Raw genomic sequence first — 22,579 nt, 5'->3', positions numbered from 1 at the left:
CCTCGGCGCCGTCTGTGTGGGTGGGGCGTCGCTGTCTGAGTGCCGGTGGTGTGGCGTGGGGAGTCATGGCTGGTCGCCGAGCTCTGCACTTCGTTTTCAAAGTGGGAAACCGCTTCCAGACGACGCATTTCTTTCGAGATGTCCTGGGGATGAAGGTGCAGGCTGGGGCCGACAGGGGCTGGCGCGCGAGGCTGGAAGTGCCTGGCGGAGGAGGGGGGTCAAGGGTGTGTGGTCGGACCTTGGGCCCTGGATTCTCCCATTGGCCCTGCGGGGTATTCAGCTTCAGGAAACGCTGAGTCCCCGGTTACGGGTTAGGTACTGTTTTGTGTTTTCTTTTCTTTTTTTTTTTGATACTGGAGGCCGAGCCCAGGGCTTCGCAATGCTCTACAAGCGAGTTACCACTTGTGCTACATGGCCAACCTTTAAAAAAAAATAATTTTAATTTTTTAAATTTTAGTTGAGGCAGTGTCTCGCCAAATAGCCCCGACTGGTCTCGAATTTGGGATCCTCCTGCCACAGCCTCCCTCCGGAGGGATTACAGGCGTGGGCCACCGCGGTGGGCGTTACAAAAAAGGATTGACATGCTAGCTATGCGCACGTTTTTTCACTTACATACACAAATATTTTTGAGCGTCTGCCTTGGGGAGCTTCCAATGTACTGTGAAGATAATAAACAACCAAAAACTTACATAATATTCTTCCAGTGAACAATAACGCAGTCTCTTCTGGTATTGGAGCCTTTCTGGGTAGATAATCAGCATATTCAAAGTTTTGCTTTGGTCAGGGCTAGTTTGTGTGGTTTCTCTCCATAACTCTCTCATCTCTCTGGATAAATCGTTGACTCTCCTTTCAACAATCCAGGCCTAAGTATGAGGTCAGAATCCATTCTCTTCCCCACTGCCTTCATCAAATTGCATGTCTCCAGCTCTGAGAAGCTGTGATTCTTCACGGGTCGCTCACCTGAGAACATGGAAGGAGGTTTTTAGGGAACTCCTAGTAAGTCAGGGAAGGAGAGTACACACCAGTGTTGAAGGCATTGTTAGAGCCAAGGGTGGTTTTGTGTAGAAACAGTACAGAAGACCCGGAGTACAAAGGGAGTTACCTGAGTACATCAGTGGTTTAAAAAAATATATGCAGTGACCGCAGGATGGTGCAGGCCTGTAATCCCAGCTACTCAGGAGGCTGAGACAGAAGGATCACAAGTTCAAGGCCAGCCTGAGCAATTTAGTGAGACCCTGTCTCAAAAAAGGGTTGAGGTTTAGTACAGTGAAATATTTTTTCAGGGTACTGTGTTGAGTTTTGATGACAGACTTGCAAAAGATTTTGATATCTAGCCACAACTAGAGCTCATGGTCAGGGGTGAGGTGGAGATGGGGATTGAATTTGTACCTAGCTAAAAGTAGTAGAAGTCAGAATTAATGTCTTAGTAAATGATAGCAGAAAACCACAAAGCTCTATTTACTGTTTTCCCTCATTGATTAAAGGGCTGTTGTGAAGATTATACATGTTATTTAGAAGGTATTTGAGGGCTGGGGATATAGCTCAGTTGGTAGAGTACCTGCCTTGCATGCACAAGGTCCTGGGTTCAATCCTCAGCACCACCACCAAAAAAAAGTATTTGAGGGGCTGGGGCTGTAGCTCAGTGGTAAAGTGTGTGCCTCTCATGTGTGTGAAGCACTGGCTTCCATCCTCAGCACCATATAAAAAATAAATAAAGATACTATGTGTTCATCTACAACTAAATAATTTTTTTTAAATCTAGAAAGCATTTGACCCTTAGATATATATGTATGTTCTAGAAGTATTAGAAAAATTAAAAAGGCAAGGTTTTCTAACCTGAGTCATCAAGGAATAATAACATAAAGACTGTACATTCAAGTTGACCTATAGAATATAGAAATAGTATTTCCAAGGATCAAAATCAGAGGAAGGAGTGAGTTATACTAGAAGAACTGAGTAGATGATGCAAAGATATGTTTGGAAACACCACTATTTATGTGCCTTTATCTACTTGAAGTTGAAGAGATGGGGTAGCAAGGCAAATAGATTGGGATTGCTTCTGAAAGTGTATTGAATACTGGGCTTGAGAATTTGGATTTGATGCTTCAGTAAATAGGGAGATCAATTTTTTTTTTTAAATGTTTATTTATATGTGGTGCTGAGGATCAAACCCAGGGCCTCACACGTGCTAAGAGCACTGAGCCACAACCCCAGCCCCCAATTTTTTTTTTTTAAATAAGGCAGTGATGTAATCAGAAATGGTTTGTGGTTTGTACTGGGGATTGAACCCAGGGACACTTAACCACTGAGCCACATCTCTAGCCCTTTTTGTATTTTATTTAGAGACAGAGTCTCACTGAGTTGCTCAGGGCTTTGCTAAATTGCTGAGGCTGGCTTTAAACTCAAGATTCTTCTGCCTCAGCCTCCTGAGCTGCTGGGATTACAGGCATGTACTGCACCCGGCAGAAGTGTTCTTTAGTGATACACTTTTATGGTGGTATAATGGAAGAAGATTAGTAGAGTTTTGTTTTGTTCTGCGTTTTGTTTTGCTTTGATTCTGGGGATTGAACCCAGGGGCACTTTTCTACTGAGATATGTCCCCAGCCCATTTCATTTTGAGAGAATCTCATTAAATTGCTGAGGCTGACCTCAAACTTGGAATCCTCCTGAGTTCCTGGGATTACAGATGTGTATCACTGTGCCCGGCCTAATAGTAGTCTTTGAAAGAGATGATGGGAGCTTCAACTAAAACAGTAGCCATGGAATCGAAAAGGAAAACAGTGCTGGGCATGGTGGTGCATGTTTGAAATCCCAGGGACTTCGGAAGCTGAGGCAGGAGGATTTCAATTTCAAGGCCAACCTCAGCAATTTAGCCAGACCCTGTCTCAAAATTTAAACAGGGAATGTAGCTGAATAGTAAAGTGTCTTTTCCGTTTTTGGTACAAAGAAAAAGGCGGGGGGGACAGAAATTAAGACATTGAGAATCTAATGCATATTAGGTTCTATGGTAGATGCTTTAACAAGTTACCCATTTTCACCAACACATGAGGAGACAGACTCCAAGCCTAAGCAGCTTGCTCAGAATTACACACTGCTAGATGAGAACCAGAATTGCAAATCAGATTTTTCTGATGCTGAAAAACCACACTTTTTCCATCTCAGCACTGCTTCCCAATCTAGGTAGAATTTTACAACTTGGCTTGCTCGCAGTTTGGTGTCAAGCTGCTCTCCCTTACCTCTTCTAGCTTGGGAAAGGTATAAAGCTTTTCTTTCCTTCCTTTCTTCTTTTTCTTCCTTTTTCCTTCTCTTCTTCTCTCCGTCATTTCCTTTCCTTTCCTTTTTTTTTTAAACAAATAAAGTTTACAAATGATAATGTCTGTGTTTTGACCTTTTAGTTTGTGCTAAATATACTATGTGCAATACTAGTAAAACCTTACAATTTATTTTAATTCCCTTTCCAGGTTCTGCGGCATGAGGAATTTGAAGAAGGCTGCAAAGCTGCCTGTAATGGGTATGACATCTTGTATCTTAAATCTCCTGTAGGCTCTGAATACCCCCAGGAGAACAGAAGGCAGTTTCTCAAAGTGACTATAAATGGAATAAATGAAGGAGTCAGTAAATCAGGGAGGTAACTTGAAGAACACTGGGGAAACCATCCTGTTTCTCTGTACTCTCACATAGCACTTCTGATAAACCAGGCATTTCTCCAACTCTCCCAATACCAGGTAGGTGTCCTACTGTTTAACTAAATTCTTAATCTGTCCACCTGAAGTTAGTGTCAGATCCCACAAATAAAAGGCTCATTCCCACAAGACTACCCCAATATAGCTGCGCAGCACAAGTCTGGGCCTCTGCTATTTCTGATTTACCAGAAATTATAAATTGGAGGTTTCCATGACTACCTCTTCAAGTTCACATGTTTGCTAGAAAGGCTCACAATTCAGAGAAACACTACTTTTATTTACTGGTTTATTATAAAGGTTGTAACTCAGGAACAGCCAAGTAGGAGAGGTGCATAGAGCAGAATATGGGAGAAAGGAGGTGTGGCGCTTCCATATTCTTTCTGGATATTCACCCTCATAGTACTTCCATGTGTTCAGCAACCCAGAAGCTCATCTAGTTTTGTTGTTCAGTAGTTTTACACAGATTATTAGAGCTTAATCTCTAACCCTTCCCCTTCCCAAAGGGGAGTGGGGCTGAAACTTCAAACCCTTTCATTACTTGATTTTTATGGAGTCAGCCCTATTCTAGGGCTCTCTAAGGGCCCCACTCTAAGACAGTTCATTATCATAAACTCAGGCATTATGGAAAGGACTTACTAGGAAAGATACCCCAATACCAGGAAATTCCAAGGATTTTTGGACCTCTGTGACAGGAATTAGATATATTACACCATAAACACAAATATGTGCTCTGGATAAAACATTGGTTATTGAGTATCTTTTAAGTTTAATAGCCACATCAAGTTGAAAAATTCCAAGGCCTGTTGGGATTTGTGTGCTTGTTGATTGATATACAAATAAACAAACTAAGTTCAGAACTTAGGAACTTAGGTTGGAAATTAGTATTCTTTTTTTCTTTAGGATTCTACTTTCTGCTTTAAAGAAAAGTGAACAAACATGCCTTTAACCCCAGCTATTAAGGAGGATATGGCAGGAGGATTACGAGTTTGAGACCAGCCTGGGCAACTTAGCAAGACCCTGTCTCAAAATTAAAATATTTAAAGGGCTAGGGATATAGCTTAGTGGTAGAGTGCTTACCTAATGCTTACCATTCACAAGACCATGGATTTAATCCCCATTGCCAAAAAAGAAGGTGTAAATGAATCTTTCCTTCCAGTAAAGTGCTAAACAGATGATCTTTGAAGCTTGTAGTTGGGGCCCATGAGCACTGCCCTCAGCTGTTCTCAGCAACTCCTGAGGTCATCATAACCTTATGAGAACTTTTAGGACCAGAAGGGATTGCCCACCATTCTGTGCCCCATAATTCTCTGAGGGAGGACTATAGCAGATTTTGCCTATGGTCACTGGGTTCATTTACTTTCATTTTTCTAGGCCTTATGATGGGAAATGGAGTAAAACAATGGTGGGATTTGGGCCTGAGGATGATCATTTTGTTGCAGAGCTGACTTACAATTATGGCATTGGAGACTACAAGCTGGGCAATGACTTCATGGTAAATATCACTCTATCCCAGTAGATTTTTGGCTAGGGTAGATGACTTGTTTAATCTGAATTTGTTGAGTCCGTGAATCCATGAGGAGGTGACATTGGAGCAAAGGTTCCGAGGAGGTAAGGGAGTTAGCCATGTGGAAATGCAAGGAAACCAGGGTGACTGGAATGGAGAACACCAGGGAAAGGTGGTAGGAGATGGGGTCAGATTAGATTGAACCTTTTTAGGCCACTATAATCCATCTGAGTGAAATGAAGAGCTATTGAGGGTTTTGAGCAGAGGAGAAAGCAAGGTCCAGGAGCTATCTTGAAAACAGGCTATTGGGTGCATTTTGGAAAGTTTACTGTGGCTGCACAGTGGGTGATGAATTAATCAGATTGCAGCAGAGACTATTATAGTCCAAATTAGAAATGAGGCTGGCAGGGGTTGGGGCCGTAGCTCAGTGGTAGAGCACCTGCCTCTCATGTGTGAGGCCCTGGGTTTGATCCTCAGCACCACATAAAAATAAATAAATAGAGATATTCTGTCCATCTACAACTAAAAAAATTATTTAAAAAAGAAATGAGGCTGGCCTTTTCAGGAGACCCAAGTGTACATTATTGAGTACTTGAGTAAATTTAAAGTTCATTAATTGTTTAATTTTTTGTTGTTTTAAAAGCAAAAATTGGTCCTGGGCTGGAACCTGTCCTTATCAGATGCCCAGGCTCTGCTTGCAGAGGCAGAACCTCAGAAGCTGCACCCCAGAGGTGGCCATTATTTCCATATAGGACTCCCCTCCTGGGGACATGGGAGTGGGCAGTATACTCCCTTGTCCTGGGGGGTGCCTGCAAACCCCAAAGTTTCAGTAGAGACATATTGGGCTCTCATCATAGCTTCAGGATCTTACCTCTCTGCCTCATATAAATGTTATATTGTTTTGTTTGCATTATTCCCCCTCAAATTTGGGTTCTCTACCTATTTTACACAAAAGTGAAGACTACGTTATCATTACTACCAACATTTGCAAATAAGCCAAATACCAGGAAGCCCTAAATTTAAAATAAATTCTAAATAGAAAAAGTTAAAATAAAAAGCAAAAATTGGGAGCTGGGGTTGTGGCTCAGCAATAGAGCACTTGCTTAGCAAGTGTGGGGCCCTGGGTTCGATCCTCAGCACCACATAAAAAATAAATAAAGGTATTGTGTCCAACTACAACTAAAAAATAAATATTTTAAAACAAAAAGCAAAAATTAGGAGCTGGGGTTGTGGCTCAGTGGTAGAGCACTTGCCTTGCATGTATAAGGCACTGGATTTGATCCTCAGCACCTCATAAAAATAAAGATATTGTGTCCACCTACAACTTAAAAAAAAAAATGGCTCAGGAGGCTGAGGCAGGAATATTGCCAAGTTCAAGCCCAGCTTAGGCTACATAACCAGACCATGCCTATAAATAAATAAATAAATAAAATCTCAGAAGAGGTAGCTGACAGGCCAAGGAAAAATCAAGATTTCTCTGGCTTCATCTTGAAAAAATATTTTTTTGTTTGTTGGTTTTCAACTGAGGATTGAACCAAGAGCCTTGTACATACTAGACAAGCACAGTACCACGGTACCCCCAGCCCTAGATCTTGAATATTTGAATAGATATACTTTACTGACATTTGAATTTCTCTTCTGTGATCCAAAAACATCTGAATCTTTGTGGGAGGAAAACATCCAAAACATACTTTGCAATTAATGGAAGAAAATTTTGGAATGCCAATTAAATCTTAAGTAATTTGACCTAGAGTCAGTGGACTTTGGCTCCTTGTTCTGTAAAAGATCTGTTGTGATTATATGTGTGGGTGTGTTCATTGTTTGTTATAGGGAATCACACTTGCTTCTAGCCAGGCTGTCAGCAATGCCAGGAAGCTGGAGTGGCCACTCAGTGAAGTTGCAGAAGGAGTTTTTGAAATTGAGGCCCCAGGAGGATATAAATTCTATTTGCAGAATCGCAGTCTACTTCAGTCAGGTAATTACATCAGGATGAGTAAAAACCTGTTGTGTTATTCAGCTTTTCGTTGTTATGACCAAAATACCTGATATAAACAACTTAAAGGAGGAAAAGTGTATTTTGACTCAGTTTCAGTCCATGGTTGCTTTGAGCCTCAGATGAGGCAGAACATAATGATGAAAGGGTATGGCCAAGGGAAGCTTCTCAGTTCATGGCAGAGAACTGAGAAACAGGAAGGGGCCAGGGACAAGAATTGCCCTTCCGGGGTGTGTCCCTAGTGACCTAATTTCTCAACTAGACCCTACATCCTACAGTTTCACTACCTCCTCATAATACCATCAGATTATTAAACCCATTAATGGACCAGTCCACCGATGAAGTTAGAGCCCTCATGAGACAATCACTTCCCGAAAGTCCCACCTCTGGGACTTTTGCTGCATTGAGAACTAAGTCTTCAACACTTGAGCCTTGGGAACATTCCAGATCCAAACCAGAGCACCTGTCTAAAGCCACCTTTGATGAAAGAAGAGAGGGAGTGGGGTTTCTTACTGCTATAGAGTCTTTTTGTTTTGATATGACATGTCCTTCACAAGCCAGTGCTCTTACCTGTTTTCTGAGTAATTATATTATCATGTTAGAACATTAGTCAACAGGGAATCTAGACTGGTTTTGTACTATTGGTAATGCACCTACTTATGATTCTTTCAGTTGCAAATAACAGAAAACCCAACTCAGACTAATTTGAATGATAGGAAAAATTTTTAGCTCACAGAGCAGGTATTCTAGTAGAAAAAATATCAGTGTCACTACCCAAGTTTTCTCTAAAATGTTCTATTTTCTTCAGTGTATTTCTCCTAGAGCTAAGTCCTCTTGATGATAGGATGGCTGCCAGTAGCAGTTAGGGCTACATACTGTCACACATTCACTTGGGCAGGGGTCGGGAAACCAATTTCTTACTGTTCTTTGTGCAGAACTTTCTTGGAATCTTTTAGCTAACTTCCTGGTCAGATTTAATACACTGTGCTTGCTGCTGAACCCATCATTGTAAGAGAAGTAGGATTATTCCTAGACACACCACTTGAGCTGAGGTTAGTTTCCAAAACTCTATGCTGGTACTTGGTAACGATGAAACAGAAGTGAGGAGTTCACCACACTGCCTGTCACATAAAGCAGGAAAGAAATCTCACAAGGTGTGTTTTTTCAAGATAGTGACAGCTTCATCATGTATACTTAATTCCTATAAATTCAACTGCCTCTTTGCCAACACAAAAGCAAAAAAAAAAAAAAAAGGGTGAGGTGGTAGCAGTGCAGGGCAGGAGGAGGCTGGTAAAGAACAAGGACAATTCTGCCTGCCATTTCACTCAGTGAACACATGCCTGTAGGTGACTTGACATGAACCATATAAATTCTTTTTTCCAAGCCAGGTGTGGTAATACATGTCTGTAATGCCAGCAACTCTGGAAGTTGAGGCAGGAGGATTGCAAATTGAAGGCCAGCCTCAGTAACTTTGCAAAGCCTTCAGCAACTTAGCAAGACCTTGTCTCAAAATAAAAAGGACTTGGGATGTAGCTCATGGTAAAGCATGCTGGGTTCAATCCCCCCATACAGAAAATAAAAAAACAAAAAAAAAACCCTTCAATCATCAATGAAGTACAGAAATACCAGCTTGCAATAAGTCCTACACAGCTGGTCTACCCTCCCACATCAGAAAGGATTGGTCTTTCTTTTTGCTGAGCATGATGAAAAACAAATAGCACTGAAAACTAAAATTAGACTCAGCATTTGGGACATGATGCAGAAAGCATTTTTGTCATTGTTTTGTTTTGGTACTGGGGATTGAACCAAGGGGTACTTTATTGCTGAGCTAGATCCCCTTTTTATTTTTTGAGACAGAATCTCACTTGGTTGCTTAGGGCTTTGTTCAGTTGCTGAGGATGGCCTTGAACTTGTGGTCCTCCTGCCTCAACTTCTCCAGTTGCTAGGATTATTGGCATGAACTACTATTCCTAGCTGTGTGTTTTTTTTTTTTTTTTGTTTTTTTTTTGACAGGCAATTATTGCTTTATATACTGACTTTATTATTTTCATTTTTTTTTGCTGCTAGGGATTGAACCGAGGGCTACTCTATCACTGAGCCACATCTTTATCCCTTTCTCATTGTTATTTATTTTTATTTTGAGACAGGGTCTCCCTAAGTTTCTGAGGCTGGCCTCAAACTTACAGTCCTCCTACCTCAGCCTCCCCAGTTGCTGGGATTACAGACATGTGTCACTGTGGTTGGTCTGAATACTATTTTAAACCATAATTTCTGCAACTAAATCCATCATACTTTTTTTTTCTTCCTCTAATCTTAATAGTTATTCAATACAGGTGAGTATTCCTATTCCAAAAATTCCAAATGTTCTGAAATCCAAAACATCATACTTAGAACGTCATGTCTGCACTCAGAAAGTTTCAGATTTCAGAGCATTTTGGATCAGGGATGATCAACCAGTAAAAGTCTGTGCAAATTTTCTAAAACCTGAAAATCTGAAACACTTAGAGTCCCAAGTGTTTTAGATACTGTTTTTGTCCTCCTTGGGAGGTAATGATAACATCCTTGGGGCATTAATTTTCTGTTGGTAATGGAGTTAAATCTGCTGCCAGTAGCAGTTAGGGCTACATGTTGTCACACATTCACTTGGGCAGGGGTCAGGAAACCAACTTCTTACTGTTCTTTGTGCAGAACTTTCTTGTAATCTTTTAGCTAACTTCCTGGTCAGATTTAATACACTGTGCTTGCTGCTGAACCCATCATTGTAAGAGAAGTAGGCTGGCATTGTAAGAGAAGTAGAAGTCTAGCTGGCATCCATCCTTTGTTTGAATTATTCATTCCTGTTTAGTTTCAAAAACTTATTCCCATTCCTGTTCCTGCATTCCTTCAGGTTCTGAATCAACTGGGACTTGTTGATTTGTTTTGTTTTGGTACCAGTGATTGAACCCAGGGTTCAACCGAGCCCCATCCCCAGCCCTTTTTTATTTTAGACAGGATCTGTCTTCATTATCCATTGCAAGAATTCCATTGCATTATCACATTGTAGGAAGATAAACAATTCTCTATTGTTGAATGTTTATGTTATTCCCAGTGTTTCATTTTTTGGGCAACACTGACAAGTGTCTTTGTGATGAAAGACCTTCATACATCCACAATTACTTTTTGAATTGCTGAAACTGGACTTGCTCTTTTAATAATGTACATTTTTAAAGATTTTGATACATTCTGTCAAGAATACTGTTATTTTTTTTTAAAGCAGTGCCAGGGATGGAACCCAGTCCTCATACATGTGAGGCAGTTATCAAATTGTTGACCAGAAATGTATTAATTTACACTCTATCATTACTCTATGATTGTGACCCCTGCCCGCTCCCCCCCACACACACACAGTTAACACTACTTTTTAAATTATTTTCCTGTGGCTGGGGACGTGGGTTTAATTCAAACAATGTGAAAAAACTAAAATTGTTTGCCAAGAGAACAAAAATAAAAATAATAATAATGAAAAACCAAATTATTTGCCAGTTAGATGAAATATTTTATATGAATTTAAATTTCTTTGATGATTTGTGAGGTTGAATAAGTTTTTCATGTTCATTGACCATTGCAGTTCCTCCTCATGTGGATATCTGCTTTGCACCTTTTGCCAATTTTTCTAGGCTGTTCACCTTTTTCTCATTGGTACTTAAATATGATTTTCATATTAATGTTTGTCCTATGTATAGCAAAAATTTTTTCCTAATTCTTTATTTTTTTTAGTTGTCAATGGACTATATTTACTCATGTATGGTGCTGAGATTCGAACCCAGTGCTTCATACATGCTAGACAAGCGCTCTACCACTGAACCACGACCCCAGCCCAATTCTTTACTTTTTAATCTTAATTATTAATTATTTTGGGGGACAAGGAGCATTCAAGATTCAACCCAGGGCTTGTACATGCTAGGCCTGTACCTTACCAGTGACCTACATCCACAGCCCTAGAATTCTTCTTTTAGTTCTTATTGTCTAGGATTTTCCCATTTTGTGTAGTTAACCTGGCAGGCTTTTTTTCTTCATGGTTTTTCTATCTTTGGTGTCATATTTAAATAAAAATCATCCTCCAATCTAAAATTGTATAAATCATCACCTGTATTTAGTATTTTCTTAGTTTTATTCTTTAAACTTGATCCCTTTAACCCATTAGGAATGCATTTAATTTTCTATTTAGTTCAAATACATACCTCTTCCCCACCAATTGATTATCCAATTAAATTAGTGTCGTCTATTGAATAAGGTGCCCTTTCATACTGATTTAAAATCCTTTTTTAAATCATAAACTAAATTCTTTTGGGGGATATCAAACCATGAGCTTCACATATGCAAAGCATACACTTTACTACTAAGGAATATTCCCACCCCCATTAACTAAATTCTTATATATGATTGAGTGTTTTGTTTTGGGGATTGAACCTAGGGCTATCAACTGAGCTATCTCCCCAGCCCTAAGCCTATTTTTGTATATATGTATTTTTGTGGTGCTGGAGTTTGAAACCAGTAATCCTGAACTACACCCCCAGCCCATTTTGTTTTTTATTTTGAGACAGGGTCTTGTTAAATTGCTGAGGGTCTCTCTAAATTGTTGAGGCTGACCATGAACTTGCAATCCACCATGCCCAGCTTGGTCTTTTTAATCTGTTGTACCAAAATGACCTATCTATTCCTGCTGATTTATTACTTTACAGATCCTGTATTGAAAGTAACTCTTGCAGTGTCTGATCTTCAGAAGTCCTTGCACTACTGGTCTAATCTACTGGGAATGAAAATTTATGAACAAGATGAAGAGAAACAAAGGGCTTTGCTGGGCTATGCTGATAACCAGGTAAGTGATCTTGGAAAAAAATAACTTGTTTCTTTGAGTTTGTTTTATAAATGAGGGGAACATGAAGGTTGTTCCCATAGTTCTTCACAGTGACTCAAAATTTATTTATGTATGTATGTATTTATAGTTGTAGGTGGACACAATATTTTTATTTTATTTTTTTTAATGTGGTGGTGCCGGGGATTGAACCCAGCGCCTCACACATGCTCTACCACTGAGCTACAACCCCAGCCCTGATTCAATGTTTATACAGACAGAAAGAATAAAATAAAAATTAGTGATAATCTCACCACTCAGATATTATTTCTGTTTCTATTTGGGAATATATCTGTTTTGAAGTGGAATAGGCTGGGATATGGCATAGTGGTAGAGCAGTGAAAGGCCTTTGCCTAACATGAAAGGCCCTGGGTTCTATCCCCAGCACGGCCAACACATTATAGGAGGTGGAATTTCTTAGACACAAACAAGAATTAATGCGTGATCTGTTTTTATATATGTAAGTATATATATACTTAGTAACCTAGCATTTGAACCTGATTTAGTCTTCATACTTTGGCCCAGCAATTGTACTTCTTGGATATTTTATTTTCTGGTGGCACTTGGGGTTAAACCCAGGGTCTTATACATGCTAGGCAACTACTTTACCACTAAGTGACATTCCCAGCCCTTATTGGGGGTTGTGTTTTGTCTTGTTTTTTGAGACAGGATCTCTATTATTTGCCCAGGCTGGCCTTGAACTTGTGATCCTCCTGCCTCAGCCTCCTAAGTAGCTGGGATTGTTTTTTATATATATATATATATATATTTTTTTTTTTTTTTTTTTTAATTGTAGTTGGACATAATGCCTTTATTTTATTTCTTTTTATGTTGTGCTGAGGATCAAACCCAGCGCCTCACATGTGCTAGCAAGTGCTCTATCACTGAGCCACAACCCCAGCCCGTATTATATATATTTTTAATATTTACTTTTTAGTTGTAGTTGGACATAATACTTTTATTTATTTTTATGTTGTGCTGAGGATCGAACCCAGGGCTTCGCACATGCTAGGCATGGGCTCCACCGCTGAGCCACAACCCCAGCCCTGGGGTCTATTTTTTAATAGATGTACTCAGCATATACATGCACAAAGAAGTGTGTTTGTGGTTATCTATTGTAGCATTGTTTGTAGTAGGAAAAGATAGGAATCTTCAGGTCCTGTGGATTAGAGGAATATTTAAAAACTGTATAATTAATCCATAGAATAGGATACTGGGGATGTAGGTCAGTGGTAGAAGACTTGCCTACTATGCACAAGGGTTCCATCACCAGTACCAAAAAACCCCCTCACAAAAAACAAAAACAATACAAAAAAAACAGAATGGATTATTATATAGCTATTGAAAAGCCTGGGGCAAATCTTTATGTACTGGTATGTGGTAATGTTAAGTAAAGAAAACAAATGATAGAATAACTTGTAAATTGGGCTACCATTTATATAAAACAAAACACACACACACACACACACACACACAAAATGTGCCTAGAAGAAAACTCTGGACATTGGAGACTGGTGGCTTCTTGGGTGAAAGTAGGAGGAAGACTTTGTTTTTACTTCTTTTAGTACTCTTTAACTTTTTTTTTTTTTTTTTTAATGTGCTGGGGATCTAGGATCAAACCCAGGGTCTAAACATGCTAGTCAAATACTTTACTACTGAGCTACATCCCTCGCCCCACTGTTTGAATTTTGTTACCATATGCATGTATAACCTGTCCAGAAGCATAAACTCTCTTCTTTCTTCTCAGTGTAAGTTGGAGCTGCAGGGCATCAAGGGTGCAGTTGACCATGCAGCAGCTTTTGGAAGAATTGCCTTTTCTTGTCCCCATAAAGAGGTAATGTTAGATCACCTGACTTTTGTTTAATCTCTGTGACTAGCTGGTTCCACTCAGCTGAGGACCTTGGCCTTCCTTCTTCAGGTTCATTCTGATTGTCGCTTTGGAATCAAGTTCAACAGTTATTTTAAGAGCCATTAAGATAATAAAATCAAACAATTGGTGCCATGGTTCTTTCTGATCAGATACTCATCTGGAGCTAATGAGTATTTGATCCTTGCCATAAAAGTAGTATGTGATCCTTGCTCACTTTGCCTTCTTTTTCTCAAGTTGCCAGACTTAGAAGACTTAATGAAAAAGGAGAACCAGACGATACTGACTCCCTTGGTGAGTCTGGATACCCCAGGGAAGGCCACAGTACAAGTAGTGATTCTGGCTGACCCTGTAAGTATTACTGAGCAAGGAGACAGGCTTTACCATGGGTTTCTTCAGAGATGTCTTTTTACAAATTGCTTTTCTATTTATTGGTATAGGATGGACATGAAATTTGCTTTGTTGGGGATGAAGCATTTCGAGAACTTTCTAAAATGGATCCAGAGGGAAGCAAATTATTGGATGATGTGAGTCTGATTTTTTTTTTTAACATATATTTTTTAGTTGTCAATGGACCTTTATTTATTTTTTATTTATTTATATGCGGTGTTGAGAATTGAACCCTATGCCTCATACATGCTAAGCAAGTGCTCTACCAGTGTGCTATGACCCTAGCCAGTGAGTCTTATTTCTATATTATGTCACCATAGGCCTAAGGGGGAAGGCATAAATGTATATGGGAAAGGGCCAAAGCAGTAGGGTCCAGGTTCTTATGTCTGAACCACATCCTTTTGCTGTTGGGGTGACTTTTTAGCCAGGGACCTGTGTCTTCATTGTTACCTGTATGACCCCTTATGTAGACTCAGGCGTCTTAGAGAACCACTGCTGCTGTATACAATATTATTCTGCTCAGTAAGTGTGGGAATGCCAAGATACCATCCCATCTCATTCTCTTTCTTTCTTTTTTTTAATATTTATTTTTTAGGTGTAGATGGACACAACACAATGCTTTTATTTTTATGTGGTGCTGAGAATCGAACCCAGTGCCTCACACATGCTAGGTGAGCGCTCTACCCCTTGAGATACAACCCCAGCTCCCCAGCCCCAGCTCCATCTCACTTTCTTAGGTTTCTGGTCTTCTCTTCCATTCAGCAGCTCAGTCTGTCTTCCTAGTGAATTGTTCTCATCAGCATACAAGCAAGCTCCAATAGTTCCCATCTTTTAAGCTTTGTATTAACTCCATATCCTTTCTTTGGATTTCTTTATAAATTTCTCTCTTTCTTTTTTCTTTATATTTGGTAATGGGGATTTAACCCAAGGGACCTTTATGACTGGGCTACATCTTCAGAATCTAGCCTTGAACTTGCCATCCTCCTGTCTCAGCCTCCTAAGCTGCTAGGATTATAGGTGTGTGCCACCACACTGGGCTATAGATTTCTTCTTCTTCCTCTTCCTCCTCCCTTCCTCCTCCTCCCCTTCCTCCTCCTCCCCTTCTTCCTCTTCCCCTTCCTCCCTTCCTCCTCTCCTCCTCCTCCTCCTTCTTCTTCTCCTCCTCCTCCTTCTCCTTCTTCTCCTCCCCCCCCTCTTCCCCCTCCTTCCTCCGCTCCTTTTTTTTTAGTTGTAGATGGACACAATATCTTTATTTTTATGTGGTGCTGGGCACCAAACCCAGGGCCTCACGCATGAGAGGCAAGCGCTCTACCACTGAGCTACAACCCCAGTCCTAGATTTCTTCTTTAAAAATTTGCACACAGTTTCTACTTTTTACTCTCCATTTATACTTCACTCTATTCTGCAGTAACTCTTTGTCACTCAAATATTTGCTGATGTTGACATCTTTGGGACTTCCATCTTGCCAAATCCAGAAACTTCTTTTTTATTTTCATCAAACTGGATTTTTCAGCCAGGTATGGTAGTATGTGCTTGTAGTCCCAGCTATTTGAGAGCCTGAGGCAGGAAGATTGAAAGTTAAAGGACAGTCTGGGAAATTTACAGAGACCTTGTCTCAAAATAAAAATAAAAGGGCTGGGGAAGTAGCTCAGGGGTATTGTGTTTACATAACATGTGTAAAGCCCTAGGTTCACTTCCCAGTACCACCCTCTTAAAAAAAAGATTTTAAAAAAAGTTAGTTGTGTTTTGTTTTGTTTTTGTATTTACAATTTTAAATTTTGTATTAAAATGAAAAATTTTGTATTAAAATTTTTTTCCAAGCAATCTTCAAAGGAATTACTCAGACTTCTTGTATCTAGCATGTAGTAAAGGTTTTCTGAATACTCTGTGTGTATGTATATATGAGAGACAGAGAGAGAGAGAGATAGGGTCTTGCAGTTGTTGCCCAGGCTGGTCTCAAATGCCTGGGTTCAAGTGATCCTCCTGCCTCAGCCTCCTAAGTAGCTGGGACTATAGGCACATGCCACTACTTATCTTACCTGGCTTATCTCTAAATACATTATTGAATGATTGAAGGAATTAATTAGTCTATCCCAGTCCTGTCATTTTAATATCTATATAAATGATCTTAAACAATTTACTTAAATTCTTTGAACTACTGCTTCTTTATCTAACAATCTGAGAAAGTAAGAATATCTGCTTCATGGGATTTTTCTGTGGTTTTTAAAGCTCAGCAAACCATAGACTAAAGCAGGAAATGTGTAAGAAGATACAGATACATCTTTTGTAAATTTTATGCAGGAAACTAGAATCTCAGGCAACTTTTTGCTGGACTTCCTCCTTGTTCTTTCATGCCATCTACAAACTTTCCCTTCTCTTAAACTCTCTTCTTTGGTATTAGAGTTTGAGATTCTGCCTTCTTCACATCTTTCTTGACCACTTTTTCCAGAGGCAAGTGCTATTCTGATTTCTGGCACTATAGATTAGTTTTGTTTGTTCTTGGACTCATACAAATAGAATCACTCAGTAGGTATTCTTTTATACACGGTTCTTTCTTTCAACATTTTTGAGATTCCTTCATGTAGTTACATACATCATAGTTTATTTCTTTTTTGTTTGTTTTCTCATTGAATAGTATTCACCTTTATAACAGTTGTTTATTGATTCTTTCAATGTTATGTAATTGAGCTGTTTCCAGATGTTTATCTCCTAAAAAGAAGATTGCTATGAACATTCTTGTTTAAATCTTCTTGTAGATACATGTTTTATGCCTCAGGTAAATTCTTAGTAGAATTGCTTTTACTTTATCCAAAAGTACCAAATAGTTATTCATAGTAATTATACTATAGTAGTCCTTCTTAATTGCAATTTCTCTTTTCACATGATTTCAGTTACCTATAGTCTCTTGTTTCCAAAAATATTAAATGGAAAATTCCAGAAAGCGACAGTGCATACATTTGAAATTGCACACTGTTCTGAGTAGCATAATGATATCTCCTGTTGTCCTGTTCTGTTCCACCTAGGACTTGAATCATCTTTTTATCCAGTGTAGCCACTTGTATACACTCCTCTCACATTAGTCAGTTAGTAGCCATCTTGGTTTTTAGATTAAGTGCCTTGATATAGCAGTGCTTGAGTTCAAGCAACCCTTATTTTACTTAATAATGGCCTCAAAGCACAAAAGTAGTGATGTTGGCAATTTCATTATGCCAAAGAGAAGCTTCACAGTGCTTCTTTTAGGTGAAAAGGTAAAGATTCTTGATTAATAAGGAAAGAAAAAAAAAACATGCTGAGATTCCAAGATAACAATACGATCAAATCTTTTATCTATAAAATTTGAAGAAGTAAAAAGATATTTGTATTAGTTTTGCTTTTGTATTTCAAAATGCAAGTTATTGCCATAGGACAAAGTAAGTGCCTAGTTAAGATAGGAAAGCACTAAATTATAGGGTACTATCTACAGTTTCTGGCATCCTCTAGGGGTCTTGGAAAGTATCACCTAAGGATAAGGGGGAAGTACTGGAGGTGTTTGAGCATTCCACTTTCTCCATATCCTCACCAACATTTGGGGTTTTTGTTTTCTGGGTTTTAGCCATTCTAACAGTTGAAAGATTGTTTCTTGTTTTGGTTTTAATTTGTATTTCTCTGATGACTAAAGAAAAGTACAACAAATCCCTGTGTGACTCTCACCCATCACCTCTGTGCCATAGTTATTTTTATCATTCTTTCCTTCAATCCCCAGTCCTGATTTTCTTTTGTTTTTTTCTTTTGGCTGGGGATTTCTAAGACAAATCTCAGATTAACATACCATTTTTTAAATTTCTAAAATACTTAAGTATTTCGTACTTTTTATGACAATATAAGGAAGTAGGAATTAAACAGTTTTCTTTTTTTTTTTTTTAATATTTATTTCTTTGTTTGTATGTGGTGCTGAGGATCGAACCCGGGCCGCACGCATGCCAGGCGAGCGCGCTACCACTTGAGCCACATCCCCAGCCCTAAACAATTTTCTTATAAACCATTGTTGACATTGTCACCCTTAAAAAATATACAGTATGGGCTGGGGTTATAGCTCAGTGGTTGAGTGCTAGCATGTGCAAGGCCCTGGATTCAATCCCTGGCACTGGGATGGGAACTGTGTATCAACAGTGTCATCTAAAATCCAGTGCTCATTCCCTCTCTTTTGGCAGTCCTGGGATAAAAATCCAGTTATTAAAATTTCCCTGTTGTCTGAAAAATGGTTTTATACTGTTGGTTTGCCCTACATTTTTGTGACTAGTTTTTATTTAATTAGAATATATTATTAGTACAGAACAAATTTATCTGATCCAGTGGATTTCATGACAAATGATTTGAAAGGTAGACTTCTGATCTGTTTTACATTTTAACCATTCTAGGCTATTCACTAATCTCTAAAACGAATTTATTGTTCACTCTGTATGTCTTTGTTCATATTATTTTATTCTCCTGAAATGTTCTTTCTCTTATTTAAATATTTGCTCTTATTTTAAGGCTCATTTAAATCCATATTTTAATTTATTCATTTTTATTGACTTGTTAGAGTTCTTTATATATTCTATATATAAGTAATTTGGTAGATACCTGCAAATGCAAGTATTTTTTCTAGTCTATGGCTTGTCTGTTTTGTTTTCTTTTGTCTTTGGTGTAGGGATTTATTCCAGGAGCACTTTACCACTGAGCTACATCCCCAGGTCTTTTTGTTTTCTATTTTGAGACAAGGTCTCACTAAGTTGCTGAAGCTGGCCTCAAACTCACAATCCTCCTGCTTCAGCTTCCCAAGTTGTTGTGATTACCGGCATGTACTACCACTCTGGTTTGGCTCTTTATTTTCTTTATTTTATTTTGTTGGTAGTGCTAGGGTTTGAAGCCAAGACCTTGCACATACTAGGCAAATGTTATCACTGAGCTACATTCCCGGCTCAGTGGAGTCTTTTGAAGAGCAGGGACGCCCATTTATCCACTTTTTATATTTAGTGCTTTTGGTTCCAGACCAGTGTTGTGTCTAATGAGCCTCTTCACCATGATCCCACGGCATGTCTGTAACTTATCTTAAAGAAAAAAAGAAAAGAAAAATCCATTCTTCTTTTAATAATATTCAATGGAGATTGTTATTAAGTATCTCTTATTTGGACACATTCTTAAGTGTTTTATGTACTTTCTATAATTCTTAGTATAGTCTGCAAGATTAATAGCATTCCCCTTTGCAGATGAGAAAACTGAGGCTCAAAAAGATTAATCCAGGGCTGGGATTGTGGCTCAGGGGTAGAGCACTCGCTTAGCAGGGGCAGGAGCTGGGTTCAATCCTTAGCACCACTTAAAAATAAAGAAATTGTGTTGTGTCCATCTACACCTAAAAAAATAAATTTAAAAAAAATGATTAAGCCACTCAGCCATAAACATCATTCATTCAGCTAAGTGTCAAGCAGGGGCTTGGGTGGAGGTCTTTTGGGCTTCACAGTAGATTCTTTTCCTTTCTCTATATCCTGCTTCTTCTTGTGGGTAGTATATACAGTATGTCTTTTATCCCGATTGTTCACACCACAGTCCTCAGGACTGATTTGATGTTGTTGTTTTGTTTTTAACATGTTTTTTTTATTTTAAAATAGCTTTAGATGTACAGACAGAGCCACATTTGTATGTTGTTTCTTCACACTCCTAAATTCTTCTAGCTCTTAGTCACCAAGAGATGTGAGTTCTGAAATGTCTTTGGTCTGACAACTTTATTTTTGAAAATGTCCTCATTATCCCCTGTAATACTGCAAAAGCCTCTTGCCACCTTCCAGTACATCCCCCTTTCTTGCTGCCAGTGTTAGCTTTCCACAGCAGCAATCCAGTAATTCTTACAAGTGTTTAATCTTCTGATAGCTCTCCAGTACTTTCAAGATGTATGCCAAACCCTCTGACAGAGGACGTGGACATGTCTGACCCTTCCCTATTCTGATCTATTCTACCTGTCTCCCAAAGGTCACTTACCTATCCATATTCCAGTCCCATTGAACTGTTTATATTAACCCAAACCTTGCCTTGCCCAAAGAGTTTTTTTCTCTTCCCTGTTCTTCAACTTGTGCTTCAAAACTCAGAGAGCTGGGACTGGGGTTGTGGTTCAGTAGTAGAGCACTTGTGAGCATGTGTGAGGCACTGGGTTTGGTTCTCAACACCGCATATAAATAAATGAATAAAATAAAGGTTCATCAACATCTAAAAAAAAAAGACCAAAAAACTAAGAAAGTTTCTTGGGTTCTGTCCCTCCACTTTTATGGTACCTAAAAGACAGAAAATTTTGCAATTCCAACTATTGTGAATCTTTGTTGCTTTTTAGCATATCTTTGATTTTTAAGCACCTTTTATTTTCATCAGAATAAATCAGATAATACTAAGATTTTATTGTTTGTTTGTTTGTGGTTTTGGGGATGGAACCCAGGGCCTTGTGCATGCAAGGCAAGCACTCTACCAACTGAACTACATCCCCAGCCCAGTACTAAGATTTATATAAATGAAATGTAATAATGTCTTGCCCCATCTTTGACCCATTACCCAAGACTGCCATCACCTTTACTGTTTCTAAACAAGATATATACATTATATACATTTGTTTTCTCATTTTCAATTACTGACATCATCTTGTGACTTCCTTCTGAAGGTAGATGGGTATTTTTTACACTTTCTCCAATTAGTTGTTTCTTGTTGGTCAGGTACCACTTTGTTCATGGCTGTATTATAGTGAATGCCTCACACACACATATTCTCTGTGCAAAGTAATTGTTTCCATATGTGAGTCCTAGGCTGTTCTATATAGACCCCAAAGCCTGAGACTTTGTCACAGCAGCCACACCTGATCCAGCTTAGTACCTAGCTTGTGATGAAAACTGTCATTTTTTAAAAAATATTTTTTTTAATTATAGATGAACGCAATAACTTTATTTTTTTATGGTGGCAGTAAGGATCAAACCCAGGGCCTCACGTGTGCGAGGCGAATGCTCTACCACTGAGCTACCACCCCAGCCCTGTCCTTTTTTTTTTTTTTTTTTTTTTTTTTTAAGAAAGCTATTTCCATACTTGCTTTTGGGCTGCCTAAGTGTTTTTCTTTACAAACAGCTAAAAGAACTCTTGTAAGAGTTCTTTCATTAACAAGGATTCTCCTTGAGTTAATAGGCACAAAACTAACCCAACAGAACCAATATTGGTGGAGTAGGCTAGGAGGAGCCTTTAAAAAGTGAATCATTTGGGCTGGGGTTGTAGCTCAATGGTTGAGCGCTTGCCTTGCATGCGTGAGGCACTGGGTTTGATCCTTAGCACCACTTAAAAATAAATAGTTGTAGTTGTGTGCGACTACAACTAAAAAATAAATATATTTTTTAAAAAAGTGAATCATTCAAGGCCCACTAGCTAAAACATTAAATACCCGCTCTTATTTGGCCTCAGTCTCAGATTGAGTCTCATGACACTAAAGATTTTTGTTCTACCACAGACCTCACAGGCTGGCATGCATGGTCCCTGCTCTTTCATCAGCCAACAGACTTTGCCCTTAACTCTGCAGAGTGATAATCACCAAGCGGTTGCTCAGTATTCACTAGCATCTCTGTCACATTAAACAAAATACACTGGATGAACACTCTTTAAATATCAATTTCTTCTTTGTGCATAGTACATGCAGTGAGATATAAAGTGTATATTGTTTTTCAGACTTGGAATAAATGTATATTTCTGTTTCTGTAGGCAATGGCGGCAGATAAAAGTGATGAGTGGTTTGCTGAAAGAAACAAACCAAAGGCTTCAGGTTAATGGAAGACATCATGTGAAACAAGCATTTATGATTCTTGCGTGGCACCTGTGAAGCCTAATATGTCCCTTTTTGATAAATGTTCTTACTACTTGGTTGTGTCCTGCTCAGGCAAGGAGACCTGGGTAGTGAAGATTTGTAGATTTCAATCTTTGAAAGCTCTGATATGTTTAGAAATGAAATCCAATTATCATTAATCCAGGTAGAGGGGAACTCACTGTAATCTGCACTTGGACTGTAATGGTACATTGGGTAATAGATCAGTAACAAATTATTTTCTGGACTGGGACAACTCTATGGGGCATTAGTCTTGGTTGGGAATGGAGGGAATTTTGATGAATCATGTAGATTTTAAAGGAGTTACTGTTCAAATAAATTCAAATCAATTGCTTATAGTAGTCATAATTCCAGCATCTGATGATAATATGCTGTTCTAATCTTCTACTC

General features: G+C 38.9%; 1 protein-coding gene across 1 annotated transcript; it reads left to right on the top strand.

Annotated features, from left to right (window-relative positions):
• Positions 1–6: 6 nt before the first annotated feature.
• Glod4 (glyoxalase domain containing 4) lies at positions 7–22,523 on the top strand. The gene is made up of 9 exons (XM_027924535.2): positions 7–155; positions 3,462–3,511; positions 5,055–5,175; positions 7,018–7,162; positions 11,902–12,038; positions 13,822–13,908; positions 14,179–14,292; positions 14,382–14,468; positions 22,069–22,523. The coding sequence occupies exons 1-9, from the start codon at positions 66–68 to the stop codon at positions 22,132–22,134; spliced, it is 897 nt and encodes a 298-aa protein (XP_027780336.1). The 5' UTR covers positions 7–65; the 3' UTR covers positions 22,135–22,523.
• Positions 22,524–22,579: the final 56 nt, after the last annotated feature.

The sequence above is a fragment of the Marmota flaviventris genome, chromosome 17 (assembly GCF_047511675.1).
Source record: "Marmota flaviventris isolate mMarFla1 chromosome 17, mMarFla1.hap1, whole genome shotgun sequence".
Classification (NCBI taxonomy): Eukaryota; Metazoa; Chordata; class Mammalia; order Rodentia; family Sciuridae; genus Marmota; species Marmota flaviventris.
Note: the sequence above shows the minus strand (reverse complement) of the source record. Positions and strands in the feature narration are given on the sequence as shown.